General features: G+C 45.5%; 2 protein-coding genes across 2 annotated transcripts in view; one reads left to right on the top strand and one right to left on the bottom strand.

Moving 5' to 3' along the window:
* The window catches only part of LOC132003486 (C-C motif chemokine 3-like), an 80,336-nt gene that overhangs the window by 46,281 nt on the left and 18,005 nt on the right, over positions 1-16,050 (top strand). The window lies entirely within an intron of this gene.
* LOC132003519 (regakine-1-like) lies at positions 4,293-8,818 on the bottom strand. The gene is made up of 3 exons (XM_059379043.1): positions 8,665-8,818; positions 5,018-5,138; positions 4,293-4,660 (listed from the first exon to the last, which is right to left on the bottom strand). Exons 1-3 carry the CDS (start codon positions 8,732-8,734, stop codon positions 4,528-4,530), a joined length of 324 nt encoding a protein of 107 aa, XP_059235026.1. The 5' UTR covers positions 8,735-8,818; the 3' UTR covers positions 4,293-4,527.

The following is a 16,050-nucleotide window of genomic DNA, read 5'->3' as shown; positions in this document are numbered from 1 at the left end:
CCCTTAAGTAATCAATCCCATCTATCTACTTTGTTGATTAAGTTTTTGTAGACAATTTAAGCTGCTTTTATTAATTTAATATATTAAATTTCTAGAAGTACTCTACATGCCTGAGATAACACTCAGAACCTTCCAAAGTACTTCACTCCTGTAAATACAACAAATTAAGCTTACAAATATAGGAAAATCAAGTTGTGTTAGACAGGGGCGCCTGGGTGGCTCAGTGGGTTAAGCCTTTGTCTTTGGCTCACGTCATGATCCCAGGGTCCTGGGATTGAGCCCCACATCGGGCTCTCTGCTCAGCAGGGAGGTTGCTTCCTCCTCTCTCTCTGCCTGCCTCTCTGCCTACTCATGATTTCTCTCTCTGTCAAATAAATAAGATCTTTTAAAAAAAAGTTGTGTTAAACATTCCCATATTCTCTGCTAACTTAGCCAAATCCTCTTTCATCTCTCAACTCAAAATCTCAAGTACAAAATAAATTACTTAATTACACACTTGATATGGCAGCCACAAGGGTAATCTGTTGTGGACTTGAATAAGCCCTATTAAAAATATAAACACTTGAACTTCCAAATAATACGGATGATTCCAGTGATTACAAACATATTATGAATCTTTGAAGGATTGAGTATTAATATTTTGTGCTTGATTTACAGCTTCCTATCTATGTTTAATTATAACCATTCTGTGGCTCACCCACTAGGGTACAGCATTATCATCATAAACACATTGAGATTATTAGGCCATTTACTGATGGTCTTCCCCAGGTCACCATCCCTGCAGCGGAGGTGTTGCTTATTGGCCAAATGGGACTTGAGACCTGGGCCTGCACACCTTACGGGTGACTCTGCTCCACCATGACTGGGTCCGTGGGACTCTATTTTCATAGTTGAGATGACAGCAGGAGACTTGGATTTTACTTCCTATAAAATGGGTTGGTGGCTAAGTTCTAAATATACCTTCAAAGGATTCTTCTATGTTACTTGTGTAGACAGAAGCCAGTATCTTCACCAAGGGTGTAGCAAACAATTTTCATGGCTAGGCCAGATTTTGTCATTTCTTTCATTCTTTAGGACATCTATTACCATCCTCTCTGGCACTGAAGATGCTTCAATGCCTGTATGTCAGTCCTTTAGATCTTCTTGTAATTCTTTTCTATGATCTGTGTGGATGGAATTCTGCACCCCCTGCTAAGGTGATGGCTGACTTTCTTTAGCCACTTATTTTGTACAATTGCATTCTGAATTTTCATGATTTTCCTGGCTGGCCCCCTTCTCAGATGCCTGATTGATTCTTATACCTTCCAAACCCTCATCTGCTTCTGAGACCCATCATGAGGTCATGTTGATGGGGGCTTGGGTTGGGTTGGTGGTGGAGGAGCCAACATAGGTGCATTAGAGAGGGATTTTGACAGAGGGAAAGGATTTGTTGATGGATTGGATGGAGCGTCTGTGATGAGGGCGAGAAGCTTTAAGGATGACTTACTGTTTTCAGCTTAAGTAGCTTTGAGAGTGGAGATTCTATTTCCTGAGGAGAGAAACTTGAGGAAGGAACACATCCCATGGCAATTACAGTTTCACATTCCCAGGACACTCAGTATCCATTTCAGCAATGACAGTGAGAATGAAGTGTCATTGTGCTCTACTTTTAGAACCTCTTCTGTGAAGGTCATTAGTGGTTATCTCCTCACTGGGAAGAAGTGCTCTTCAAGATGGAGTTGTTCCAAAAATTCTCTACTGGAAACCCTCTTTTCTGTAGGCTTGTTTCTGAGCCTAAGTGATTCCATCCATCCATCCATCCATCCATCCATCCATCCATCCATTCTTCCATTCATCCATTCATCCATCTATCCATTCAACAGTGTCTGCTCTGTACCAGGTCCTCTCTAGGCACTGAGTGTAGAGCAGTGAATATATATTAAAAAAAAAAATCTCTGCTTTCACGAAGCTTACACTCTAATTACAAGGAGACAGATAAACATAAATAAGTAAATATGTAATATAATACAATCTGGCAGGCACTACAGAAGTAATGACAAGTGGGGAAGGAGGATAAGGAATGTGTGTGTGTGTGTGTGCATGTGTGTGTGTGTGTGCGCGCGCATGTGCACACAGAAATGTTATATATTATAGGATGTTGAAGGCAGGCTTTCCTGATATGGTGGCATTTGAGCATGACCTAAAGGAAGCTGACCAGATGTGGAGGAGGAGGATTTCAGCAGAGGAACAGGCACAAAACCCTGGGGGTAGATCCTGCCTGTTGTGTTTGAGGAACCACATGGAAGGCATTGAAGGTGAGTGGAGGAAACTAGGGAGAAAGTAAGAGATGAGGTCAGGCGGTATAGGGCTGGTGGGCAAATCACGCAGGACCTTGTAGTTACTGTAAGGAATTTGACTTTGACTCTGAGATAGGAAATCATTGTGGGTGTCAGTTTGAACAGGAGAATGGAATGATCTGACTTATTTTTGAAAGGATCATTGGCTGTTCTGTTGAGATTACAAGCAGGGAGACTCTTAAAAGGCTACTTTGGTCATCTTGGGGAAAGATGGTGGCAGAGTAAGAGCAGAGATGGCAGAGAGGGCTCGGGTTTTGGATATAGGAAGTACCAGATAGGTGGGGTGTGCGGGGATAAAGGAGCAGAATTTCGGATGACTACAGAATTTTGTTCAGAACCATGAAGGATGTTGCTACTGTTTACTGAGACAGAAAGACAAAGGAGGAGCAGATTTGGGGACATTCAGGAGTTCAGTATGGACCAGCTAATTTTGAGAAGCTATTAGACACGTAAGTAGAGACACCAGGGCTGGAGAAGTATAAATTTGGAACTTACCAACATATAGGGGAATATAGAAGCTATGAGTCTGGCTGAGATCACCTAGAGAGAGGGATGAATCAAGAAGGTTTAGGAGGACTTTGCCCTAAATGGACTTTATAGCAAAACAGGAGTAATGAGCTTGACAACACAGGGAAGTGAGGATGGTTAAATGATTTGTGTATGTAGAGCACTTTGCACAATTCTTGACACATAGTAGGTGCTTCTCTAAGCTCCTTCCTTCCCTCCGGTAGGCAGACTATTGCACTTTGTCGGGAACCAGATGGCTGTGCTTACTTGTACGACTGTGAGTAGCTTGGAGAGAGGGATTCTATTTACCCCTCTACTCTTTCACATTCTTCCCAGAGACCCCAGGCCCTCCTTCGCTGATTCTTGGCCCTTTGGTTTTGGGATTTGAGCACTCTCAAAGATACAGCCATATTTTAGTGTGAATGGAGGTGTGGAGAACTGGTTTCCAGATGGGATTTGAGTGAGAGTAAGCCCAGGTGTCTTAGGGCTCTAAGGGCTGGAATTTGGAAGAGGGAGGAGCAGGAGAGTGAGGAAATGGGCCTTGATGGGGGAATGTGAGGACATCTAAGACAGACTGTTAGTTAGTTTCCCAACTTTGCCCCTGATGGTAAATGCCCCACCACTGAACTCACGGACATACATAGATCTCTGACCTGTGGTGTCCAACAGTATCCTTCCACAGGAGTTGAGGCAGAAAGCTGTAGTATGCCCTTCCTAAGACCTGAGTCTGGGGACATGGGTTGAACCACACCAGCATCCCTGAGCCCCTTCTCTGGTCTGTGTCTGTTGAGGCATGGTCAGGCTGGCGTCAGCCTCAGCATCCCCCAGAACGGAGCTGAATACCTCCTCCTTCCTCCCTTTTCCTCCTTGTACGCTATGAAGGACTGCCTTGTACCTGGCTCCATCTTTAATTGGAGTGGCGCTGGGGGCATGGTCAAATGTCCAAAGTCACTTCCACACCAGGCATCAGGGATGAGGGCCAAGGGACCAATGGAAGAGACTGCGGGATCTCAGGGTTTGGGGCATGTGGCTTTGGGCACAGAGAACGAGGTGTTACTTACACTAGGTCTTGAGGGGGTGATCCGAGAAGTAAATGTTTAAATGGCAGAGGTGTGGGGAAGAGCTTCCAGGGAAGGGTGAGCTGCAGCCCCCAGTAGGGGTGATGGGAGTAATGAGATGGACTATGTGTACACCTCAATGAGCTACTTTCCATGCAAAGGAGTCATTTTTCTGGATTCTCACACTATTGCGTGATGTAAGGCCCCAAACTAAGGGTCACTTGTGTTTGATACTCCTGATCCTAAGTCTGCCCCCGTCATCCCACTATTTAAATTAATTCACACAGAAGAGGCCAGAACAGCACCCAATATGAGTCAATACTGTAGAAGTGTGTATAAAAGAAAAGAAATGACCAGCTGTCAGTGAGCATACCAGTCCAAATTACGCAGGTTCCTTTCAGTCGCGCTGCTTTATTTCAACAATCTCCCCTGCAAAGGGGAGACCGAGGTGTCTGGGGACCCCAGTGTCCTCAGGTCCCTGAAGGCAGTGTCAAAGCAAAGCTTCAGGAAAGAGCAGGACTCGTCAGAGAATGGGAGCACAGAAAAGCAAGAAAGAGCTTCAGTTTGTGCCAGGGACCTTCTGGGGCTCAGAGAGTTGGGCAAGAAGGGGGTTCCATGGCGTCTCCTCAAGCTTCCTCAGCCACGTGGGGCCCTCTGCTCTCGGATCTCTGAGACTTGTGGTCTAGGTGTTTCATGTGCTCCTGCACCCAGGCAACATTGGGGTCTGCGCAGACCTGTCGGCCCTTTCGGGTAAGGAAGCTGTGGAACAAGGAGAGAGAGGGGAAACTGAGTCAGCAGACAACGAGGAGCCCAGCTCTTTCTCTACCCAGCTAGAGCTTCCCCACCTCTCTCTCTGCTGGATGTGGGGCCCTCACACAGAGAAGGACGCCCCCACTCTCTGTTGCTCTCTAAGGAGTCTGTGAAGACCCCACCACCAGCTCCCCTGACCTCCCTGCAGGCCAAGCTCAGGCTAAGGAAGTCCCCAGGCTGCTGCTCAGCTCCTCTCCCTGAGCAACCCCGACTTCCTAGCTAGTCCCACCCCACTGCTTCCCCCTCCCAGGCCCTACTGATTCTCACATTTGTACCCCCTCCACCCCCTAGTGTGGCCAAACTTACATGACCCCTGGGGTGGAGCACTGGTTGCTGGTTCTATTATAACTTTCCACAAACTGGAGTGGGATTTTCCGTGAGACATAGGTGAAACAGCACTTAATGATGGTTAATTTATTCACTGGTTCTGCAAAGTAGAGGGCCATATGCTGCTGAGAGCTTTGCCACAAGGAAGTGTAAACCTGTAACTCTATCGCGCGGAGTATGGAGGAGGAGACCAAACCAGAGAACCTGGGAGGGAGGCAGGCCTGACCTTCCACTGGCAGCTTTTCCTCCTCCCCCTCTTAAATTACCCTTGTCCAGGAGCCCTTGGCTGGCTCCGTCAGTGGGGCGTGTGATTTTGGATCTCAGGGTTGTGAGTTTGAGCCTCACATTGTGCGTAGAGATTACTTTAAAAAATTATCCTTCTCTAAAACCTCTCTTTCCTCCCCCTGCTGACCCCTCCTGACTTCTCTCTGACCCTTCCCTTGGGCTGGGATGTGACTCTGGTTGAAGTGTTTCAAATTTCTGACAGTTTTCAGGATTTGGGAATAAGAAACCAGAATTCCTGGGAGCGCTCAACTCATAAATTATTCAGTTTTCTTTTTAAAAAATGGAGATATAATTAACAGTATAACATTGTATTATTTTTAGGTATGCTGTATATTTTCCATAACATTTTATTTTCATGTTTCTAAATAATAATGTGTGACTGTGTGCTAAACAATGAATCATTTTTCTGTGTTAGGATTGTCCTGAAAGTTTCAAGGGTTTTGTGTTAAAAAAAAAAATGTAAGGTAATAAATGGTGTCTCTAAGTGTTATGATGAGATTATATACTCAATAACATATGGAGTGTTTTCTGGCAGATAACAATTGATAACAGAAAATACAGAAAAAAGGGAATATCAATACTAAATAAATGGCCAAGAAAAATTATTTAAAAAGTGGAAAAAATACTGTAGCTGTTTAATATTTAAAATACTTAAAAGTTATCATTCATAAGGGAATTTCTGAAACACAGAAAACATTAATTGCCCCATTTGTAGCCTTTATCTTTGTGTTGTAACAAATATTGCAGACTTAGAACATTTTTTCTGTTCTGCAAGGCTGTCGGCCAGATTGTTCAATATGTGTCCAAGTGTATCTTCCCATTGGGTGTTAGAGTCTATAATCTTTCATACAAGCTCATTTCCTTTTTTAACAATGAGCATATCTTGTCTGCTCGTACTGACTTTGGTTCAAGTTGATACTGCTTTTGCTTATCTAGATTTTATCTGTGAATTAGCAAACGTTTCTGGTATCACATCCTGGTAGTCTATAACATTTACGTATTTTCTCTTTGTATTTCTTCTGCAAAAGCATTTATAAAGAACTAGAGCCTGCCGTGGTTATTCAAACACTGGGTAATGTCAATGAACATTATTGTTTAAACAACAGAATATTCACATCTAGCAGGAATCACAGTTGAAATGGCCCATTGAAGGATGTATTTTCCTCTTAAAAGTTGTTTCTTGAAACACCACTTATATGATTTGTGCTTAATGTATTAGGTATACAAACATATTAGCGCTCACTCAGAGCAGACAGGGCCATGGACACATACTTGTGCCATGGCTACAATTCCAAGCTGTTGGGTCCTGGTCACTTACCCCCTCCATGCTCCTGTCCCAGTTTCCTGAAATGCTGATCTTACATACCAGGTGCTGTGTGTTTCTTGCTTTTGCTCTACATGTCGATGGAATCCTTTAAATCATAATACCTCTGTATTGGTTGTTAAGTTTTAATTCCTGCAAGAAAATTCTACCTTTCCACCTTTTCCCAGTTTCTCAACTGAGTTTTCTTAGGACTTGGGATTTGGAAAAACAAAATTTCCTTAGAAGGAGTTGCCATATGGAATTGCTAAGGGATGCCCGGGGTGGGGTACAGCAGGGCAGGACTGGTCCCCTCCGTATGAGAGGGATCTCCTTCACAGGGCTCCGGAGAATGACAGATGGGGGAGGCTTGTGGTGTTTTGATGAGCAGAGCCTTGGCTACAAAGCGGGAAAACTATACTTGTCCTTGTCTCTGTTCCTGAAAGCTATGTGACTCCAGACAGGACACCCGCTCTTTCTGAACCTGTCTCCTTAAAACAGCAAATATCAACGGGGCAAGTACTGTGTATTGATTTACATATTGATGACTGTTCAAATCAGAGCCTCATTACCCCTGGGTAGCAGATGGAAAACCTGAGGCTCAGGAGGCCTGAAAGAGACAAGGAAGGCCCATCAGCTGACCGGGGCAGAGCTTCTAGGCTGAGGCTCTCTGGGAGCAGAGACAGTGTCTAACTCCGTCCCTCACCATAGCCCAGCTTGTCTACTGAAAGGGTGGCAGGAGTAGGCTTTTCATATATATCTGTGGAATGAATGAGTGCATTCAGCTTGACTATATGTCTCCCTGACTGTAAAGCTGGCTATTTCTCCATTCTGTGTTGCTGTTCTCTGAAGAAGAAAAAAAAAAAGAAGCTTCCCTTGACCGAGTCTCTGCCATAGGCCTGGAGTCTGGCTTAGTTCCAGACACGGCTTCTCTCCATCCCTCACAGCAGCCTTTCGAGAAAGTACCCCTTGTCCCACCTGCCGGTGAGAAGCCCCACAACGATAACGGGAATGACGGGAAGCATCACAGAGCTCTATAGCTAGCTGTGGTCACAGTTCCTGGAAAACCAGCCATCATTCCTTGGACTAGCTTGGATGCCGAATCGTAGTCCTAGGACCGAGTGTATTTCTCTCTCTGGTTTTGGTTGAAATTCAGCTCTGGAGAAAGTTTCCTGGGAAATATTCCCAACCCCCCACCCTGGCCCCAGGGACCCACAATGCCACCTTCTCCCCTGGCTGCAGCCCCCTGTAGAGAGGCAACCATGCCTGTTTAGGGTGGAAAGGGCAGTGAGCTGGGAGTCAGGACACCTGGGGTCTAGCTGAGCCCTATTCAGTCACCTACTGCTGCTGCTCAGAGTACCTCACAGATATTTACTAAGAGCTTACTGAACGCTGGGAGCAGCTCTATGCCATAGACACACTAGAGAAATCTTAAAGGGAAAGAGGGAAGGCTGATATGGGGGTCTCAGGCTCAGGACCCTCATAGGCCAGACAGACAGCAGGTACCCATGGCCCTGGCAGTGGGGGCCCCTGAGACCTGGGAGTACACCCCCTGTCTAAAGGGATGGCACCCACCACCTCAGTCCCAGTGAAAGCTTGTGGGAACTTGGGCTCCTGTCTGCTTGGTCTGCCATAGTTGAAAAGAAACAAGAAATACAGATTTTTAAACATGTAAAACCCCATCTACACCATGGAGACAGTTTGATCCTTTGCAGGTTTCTCTGTCCCAACCTGTGCTTATGGGTGGGCTCCTGTGTATCTGCAAGAGGGGGCTAAGCAGAGGGTCCAGAGGGTGCTGGGTGAGCTTCTTTCTGTTGGGTACCCTAGGGCCAGGGAGGCTGTATTCAGAGGCAGGATTTCCTCTCCCCAAAGGAGGCAGAAATGAGTCCAACCAGGAGTGGGGGGAGACCCTTGGTAAAATGCTGCCTGTCTTGCAGGGACCTGGAGGGGTAGCCTATTTAGGACCACCCCCATCCCACACTCCCCTTCCTCCAGCCACTGTACTATCTCTATTCAGAGGACTAGGGGTAATGGGTCTCACCTTCATTGGCCTCAGAGTGGAGGGCAGCAAGAATGAGGAAGAAGGTCAGGGTAGCCAGGATGACCTTCATTCTGCTGGTGGCTGACCAGCTGCAGGAGCAGGTTGGGGCTGAAGACTCCTGGATTCTCTGGTGCTTTGGAATCTGGGCTCCGACCCTCCTTTATAAGGGGTTGCTGGTGAGGAAGTCATGAGATAGAAAAATCCATGATTGCATGGGAGTTTTGTTTCTTTGGAATTGTGACTGATGACTTATCTGAAATAAGAGAACTGAGTCAATTTATTCAGGAAGCAGAGGCAGAAAATGATACCAGAATTCACATTTGGCTTGCATCTTTAGGGTGGTAGTGGGGGAAGCCCAGAGGCGAAGGGCTTTACAAGTAGAGACTGCCCTCCTTTTCTGCTCCTCCCCAGGGAGCCTGGGGAAGCCTCCCTGGTGGTGAGCCCATGTGGACCATGAGTTCAAAGGCCCAGGAGGCAGTCTCAGGCTCAGGGATTCCAGGACCCGCCAGGATGAGGATTTAGGGGCCCTGTTCTGTGTCTACCTCCAGCACCAGACCCAGACTCAAACCTGATGGGGGCTGGGAGTGGGGAGCTGGATTTGGAGGGGATCCTGGGGTGTCTGGGCCTCACCAGCAGGATTGGACTGGAACCTCTCATTTAGGGAGAGCTGGAGGCCCTGTGCTGTGCCCAGAACAGGGAGCTTGAGGGGATCCTTAACAATCAAGGAAGCTGCACAGAGCTCTCTGCCTAGCCAGTGCTGCCTCCGGGACTGAGGCTGAGGGGTGAACTCCTTCTGGGTCGGGCTGGGGGAGCTGGGGACAGGGCAATGCATCCCACAGAATCCAGTTGCATTTCATCAGCCTTAAATCTGTGCGTCAGGGTCCCTGCACAGTGACACCACCATGGTCTGTATGGGAGTGGGAGATAGGGTGGCCGGCCATCCTGGTTTCCCTGGGACGAGGGGTATACCTGGGATGTGCGACTTCAGTGCTAACACAGGGATGAGTTGGTCACCCTGCTCAGAGGTCAGGCAGATGTGGCTGTCCCCCACCTCCACTCCCGCCGAGATCAGATTAAGCACCAGTCGGATTTTTTTTAACTTTTTTATTATAAAATATATGTAACGTAATACTTGCCACTGTCAACATTTTTCAAGTGTGCAGTTCAGTGGGATTAGGTACATTCATATATTGTGCAATTATCACCACCATCCAAGCACAGAACTTTTTTTTTTTTTTTTATCTTGCAAAACCGGAACTCTGCACCCATCAAACAATAACTTCCCTCTCCCCCTCCCCATGCCCCTGGAATCGCCATTCTACATTGTCTCAATGATTCTGACTATTCTAACCTCATATATTAGTGGAATCATACAGTATTTATTTCTGGTGACTGGCTTATTTCACCTAGCGTGTCCTCAAGGATCATCCATTTTGTAGCATGTGCCATAATTTTCTTTCTAAGGCCAAATAAATGTCCGTGGTATGGATCTACCACATTGTGCTTCTCCATTCATCTATTTAAGGACCCTTGGGCTGCTTCCACATTTTAGCTATTGTGAATCGTGTTGCTGTGAACATGGGTGAACACATGGTTCTTTGAGACCCTGTTTTCAGTTCTTTGGGGTATATATCCAGAAGAGGAATTGCTGGATCCTTCAGTAAATCCATTCTTCATGTTTTGAGGAACTGCCGTACTGTTTTCCACAGGCTTTGTACCATTTTATATTCTCTATGACAACACACAAGCCCTCCAATTTCTTTATACCTTTGCCAATATTTGTTATTTTCTATTTTTGTATTGTTTTGTATTGTTTTTTGATGGTAGCCATACAAACGGAGGTGGGGTGGTATCTTACTGTGGTGTTTTTTCTTTTCTTTTCTTTTTTGGAAAGATTTTTAAAAAGAGAGATCACAAGTAGGCAGAGAGGCAGGCAGAGAGAGAGAGGAGGAAGCAGGCTTCCTGCTGAGCAGAGACGCCGATTGCGATTGCGGGGGTCTCTCCCAGGACCCTGGGATCATGACCTCAGCTGAAGGCAGAGGCTTTAACCCACTGAGATACCCAGGTGCCCCATCTTATTGTGGGTTTGATATAAGCATCTGTATTTTTTTTTTTATCAGTTTTATAGAACGCGGTTCCAGGTAAGTTTGTTTGTAAAGAAAGTTGTTTCCCTCCTAAAAAGGAAAATGTAAATCCCTGTTCTAATGGAATGAGTAGGAGCTTGTCCCATCGGTTAGCACAACATCAGATGGGGGAGGGATGTTGGGAATACGCATGGGCAAGAGGATGGAAGAAGCTGATTCGTACAATTTCTTGGGTCTCTATGCCAATTCCTGGACTTCTGAAATGAAGTTCCTGGTGACGCTGAGTCATCTGCCGTCTGTTTCTGGGTAAGCATTGTGCACCCCTCTCTTGGACCTTCAGCCCTGCTTGACTGACTGCTTCCCCTATTCAAAGGAGCAGGGCTGGACTGGGGGAGGGGGGCTTGGGAAGGATTAAGGCTCCAAGGTTTTCATCTTTTTGGTAAAGTTGTTCTGTTTTACACACGGCAATGTACAATAACGGAGGGCCCACGATAGACTGTATGTTAGTTTCCCAAATGTTACTGTTTTCCCAGATGTCCCCGCGGCACTTTTGTTGAATGCTGGAAATCAGAACCTTTGTCTGCAGCTCTTTTCAACCGACTCTTCCTCAGATGTTCATTGCTACCAGAGAAGGAAGTAGGATAGGTTCAGCTGGATTTGCCCTAGCTGTACCCATGCTGACTTGCCCCGAACATTTCCTTTATAAATTGCTAACAAATGGTTTCTTAAGAATTGCATAGGTATAGAATCTTGCCCAATACAGAAGTGGCTGATCACAAGTTAGTTCATCCATCTTTCCTCTTCCTTTTGGGAAGGTTGGCTGCCATTTGCTGGTCTTTAATAGTCTACAAACTCTCTGCCTCCCAAGAATCCACAAAGGTCATCAGTCTCTACTGTATGTTGTCTGAGCTGCTAGAAAGGAATTCATGCAAGCCAAGGAATGAACTGGCATATAGTCTGCTTACCCATCTTGGGCTTCTTATTTATGGAAATTATACCTTTTCTAGACTGTAATGGGCAGAGAAGAGACAAATAAAAACCAGAGACCAAGAGTTCTGTTTTGTCTCTTCCACCTGCTCCATTAACATCCTTTGTTCATTCATTAATTCATTTACTCATTCATATATTCTGTAAATAATTATTGAATGCATACTATAAGCTGAGCACTGTCCAGGAACCAGAGATTAAGCCATGAACAAGTTGCATTGAGTCTGCTGCAAATGTAAGCAAGCAATGGGCCTTTAACAGGTTTTTCTTAAAACGAAACAAGGGTGCCTGGTGAGCATCCAACTCTTGGTTTCGGTTCAGGTCATGATCTCAGAGTCATGGCATCGAGGTCCGTGTCACACTCTGTGCTCAGCATGGAGTCTGCTTGAGATTCCCTCCCTCTCTCTCTGCCCCTCCCTCTGCTCGCTTGCTTACACTCTCTCTCAAATAAATAAATAAATCTTTAAAAACAAAACAAAAGCTTTTGTCATGATTCATCATTTAAAAACCAAGACTATGAAGACTTTTAGAAAATAATTAAGCAAAACTAAGTAAGCAAAAGTCCCCTGTGATCCCACAGTCACATTTTTAAAAAAGATCTATTTATTTTCAGAGAGAGAGAGACAGAGACAGAGCATGAGAGCTTATGTGTGGGATGGGAGGAGGGGCAGAGGGAGAGAGTCCCAAGGAGAAAACCCACTAAGTGCAGAGCCAGATGTGGGGGTTGATCCCACAACCCTGAGATCACGACCCCAGTGGAAATCAAGAGCCAGTTTCTTAAGGGACTGAGCCACCCAGGCGCCCCGTCATAGTCACATTTTTAGATGCCTCTTTGTCTTTTTCCTCTGCCTGCTTTCTCCCTAGCTGAGATCACACCGAACAAACCAATTTCATAACCCATGCTTCGACATATGGTGAACAACTTCATTTCATTATATAATCCTATGTGTCGCTTAAAACTATTTTAATTTTGAATTTTGAAGAAAATAAAAAAGAGAAAACTCAGTTTACCACTATTAATCTTTTTTTACCACTATTAATCTTTAATGTGTAACCTTTCATGCATTTTTCTATCTGTGATCATTATACCTATTATATACAATATACAATGAAAAATTAAATGTTCTTTTCTATAATCCAATTTTTTAAAAAAGATTTTATTTATATATTTGACAGACAGAGATCACAAGTAGGCAGAGAGGCAGGCAGAGAGGGAGAGAGGAGGAAGCAGGCTCACCACCAAGCAGAGAGCCCGATGCAGGGCTCAATCCCAGGACCCTGAGATCATGACCTGAGCTGAAGGCAGAGGCTTTAACCCACGGAGCCACCCAGGTGCCCTCTATAATCTGATTTTTATAATTATTTTTACTTATGACTGAGTAGCATCAAATATGGATTGAGAACGAAGAGACACAATATAACAAGCATCACACAACCTGACATCTCGTGGGACCCGCTGTCTTTCTTCCTCTGAGAGATTCTTTCCCAATAGTGTCTGTACTGCACTCTGGCTCTTCTTAAGGTTTTACCATGCATCCTTGAATCTTAAACAACATATTTTTAGTTTTGTCTGTTTTTGAACTTTATATGCATAGAATCATTATACGCATTCTTAAGCGGCTTTTTTTCCTCCCCACATTATGCTTCTGAGATTCACCCACGCTGCTGTGTGTAGCTGTCAAGTGCGTTTATTTTCACTCCTGGGACATTTTCATGTATGGGTATGCACCGTGTATCTGTGTTTTCATTTGCCTCCTTTTGTGTTTGCTAAAGCCAGCAGGGCTGCTACGTGTCCTGGTGTACATGTGCAAGGGTATTTGTGAGGAGGCATCCAGGAGCGGGGTGCTGGGACTTTGGCTGTGCACACTTTTACTGTACCCAGTGGCAACAGTAATTTTCCAAATGATAGGACCAGTTCACACTCGCACCAGCTGTGGGGCCTGCCAGATATTCCATAGCCTGTCCAATATTGATACTTTCCAAATTTAACATTTTTGAAAAGATTTTGTCAGAGAGAGAGGGAGAGAGAGAGCAAGCACAAGCAGGGGCTTGGCAGGCAGAGGGAGAGGAAGGAACAGGTTCCAACCCCCCAACCCCTGCCCCCAATAGGGAACCAGATAGGGGACTGGATCCCAGGACTCTGGGATCATGACCTGAGCCAAAGGCAGACGTTTAACTGACTGGGCCACTCAGGCTCCCCTCAATTAACATTTAATCAGATTTGGAGGGAAGGACACAGGAAGAAGGAAAGAAGGAAGGAAGGAAGGAAAGCTTTATTCATTCCAAACTTAGAATCTAGAACTTGGTACCCTTAGTCAACACGTATTGCTGGTTTCATGAATTTTTTATAACGTGGGCCTAGACCCTGCTCATGGCAGCCCTGGAAATCCTCTGAGTGACCAAAGCAGAGAGGTAAGGGGCAGTAAGACTGAGCCACGTGACCTCTCAAAACATTTAATAACTAACAGAATTTGAAATTCGGAAGGAATTACGACCATAACATAGCACACCTAAGTTTAAAATAAAATTTAAAACCGAGCCCTAGGGTATGTCTGGGAGCAGCTTCCGACTGTTTCCTGGCTCAGTTTCCTGCCCAAATCTGTTCACATCTGTAGCCCTTCCCCGGCTGGTTCCAGACTCCTCAGGGATCGAATTCCAGTGGCTGATGGATTCCTGGACCCACACATTGCTGGGGTCAGCGCAGACCTTTCCAGTCTCTTAGATGGAAGGAGCCATGGTGAGAGGGAGAAGTATATCAAAAAAGGAACAATTTCATAGCAGAATGCGTGGGGAATTCTCTCTCTCGCTGCCCCATCCCGTTCTCTGTTCTGGGGATCTCAGAGCTAATCTCCTTCAGAGCTGCACATATCCCCCAAGCCCTCAAGTTCCCTAGCCCTTTTTTCTTTGCTCACGGAAGCTGAGTTCCCCTCCTTTCTCTTCTCCGCACAGAGGTAGCTCGTCCTTGATTCCCTGTGGGCCCAGGGTCAATGCAGAAACACCCCAGGGATCTCTCCATGTTCTGCACACCTGACGGGGCCCACCTGTCTGTGTGTCTGTCCACTCCTTGTCCTGTAGGATCTCTCTCTCCCCCGGGTGGCAGGAGGACTGGACCAAGCATAGCAAGAGGCTGGGAGCATGACAGGGAGGCTTCTGTAACAGGACCTTTGTGAGGGGCCCAGTGAGAAATGTGTAAGAGGCAGCAGGGGTTCATCAATAAGCTTTCCAAACGACTGATTTTGGACTTTCCTGACTTTTTTCTTTTGCCTGTTTTCTGTTGCATTGCTTATCCATCTTATTATTTTCTTCCTTCTACTTACTTTGGGTTTAATCTGCTCAATCTTTCCTCGCTTCTCGAGGTGGGGGCGTTATTCATTATTTCACACCTTTCCTCTTTTCGCATAGAAACATTTAAAGCTGTACATTTTCGGGGCGCCTGGGTGGCTCAGTGGATTAAGCCGCTGCCTTCAGCTCAGGTCATGATCTCAGGGTGTTGGGATCGAGCCCCGCATCAGGCTCTCTGCTCGGCAGGGAGCCTGCTTCCTCCTCTCTCTCTCTGCCTGCCTCTCTTCCTCTCTCTGTCAAATAAATAAATAAAATCTTTAAAAAAAAATAAAAATAAAGCTGTACATTTTCTTCTCTGTTCTGCTTCAGCTTCACAATGCCGATTTTTTATGTATGTTTTCATTGCCATTTACTTTAAAATGTTTTCTTATTTCCCTTGAGATTTCATCTTTGGCACATGAACAATTTAGAACTGCGTTTTTTATTTCCAAATATTTGGACATTTTCGGTATGTCTTGTCATAGATTTCTTCTTTTTTTAAAAAAGATTTTATTTATTTATTTGAGAGAGAGTGAGAGCACAGGAAGTGGGAGCGGCAGGTAGAGGGAGGGGGAGAAGCAGGCTTCCCACTGAGCAGGGAGCCTGTGGGGCTCAATTCCAGAACCTTGGGATCATGAGGCAGACACTTAACTGACTGAGCCACCCAGGCGCCCCTTGCTATAGATTTCTTTTTTTTTTTAAATTTTTAAAAAAATTTATTTATTTTCAGCATAATAGTATCATTATTTTTTCACCACACCTAGTGCTCCATGCAATCTGTGCCCTCTCTAGCACCCACCACCTGGTACCCCGACCTCCCACCCCCACGCCACTTCAAACCCCTCAGATTGTTTTTCAGAGTCCATAGTCTCTCATGATTCACCTCCCCTTCCAATTTCCCCCAACCCCCTTCCCTCTAACTCCCCATGTCCTCCATGATATTTGTTATGCTCCACAAATAAGTGAAACCATATGATAATTGATTCTCTCTGCT

Source organism: Mustela nigripes, chromosome 16 (assembly GCF_022355385.1).
Source record: "Mustela nigripes isolate SB6536 chromosome 16, MUSNIG.SB6536, whole genome shotgun sequence".
In the NCBI taxonomy this organism is placed as follows: Eukaryota; Metazoa; Chordata; class Mammalia; order Carnivora; family Mustelidae; genus Mustela; species Mustela nigripes.
This window is presented reverse-complemented; position numbering and strand designations above follow the sequence as displayed.

What these genes read in the sequence shown, in the direction of transcription:
- LOC132003519 (XM_059379043.1), bottom strand. Translation starts at nt 8,734, where the DNA reads ATGAAGGTCATCCTGGCTACCCTGACCTTCTTCCTCATTCTTGCTGCC. An exon ending in CCACTCTGAGGCCAATGAAG is followed by an intron (nt 5,139 to 8,664) that starts GTGAGACCCATT and finishes TCTACTTTGCAG; the next exon opens with AACCAGTGAATAAATTAACC. An exon ending in TGCTCCACCCCAGGGGTCAT is followed by an intron (nt 4,661 to 5,017) that starts GTAAGTTTGGCC and finishes CTTGTTCCACAG; the next exon opens with CTTCCTTACCCGAAAGGGCC.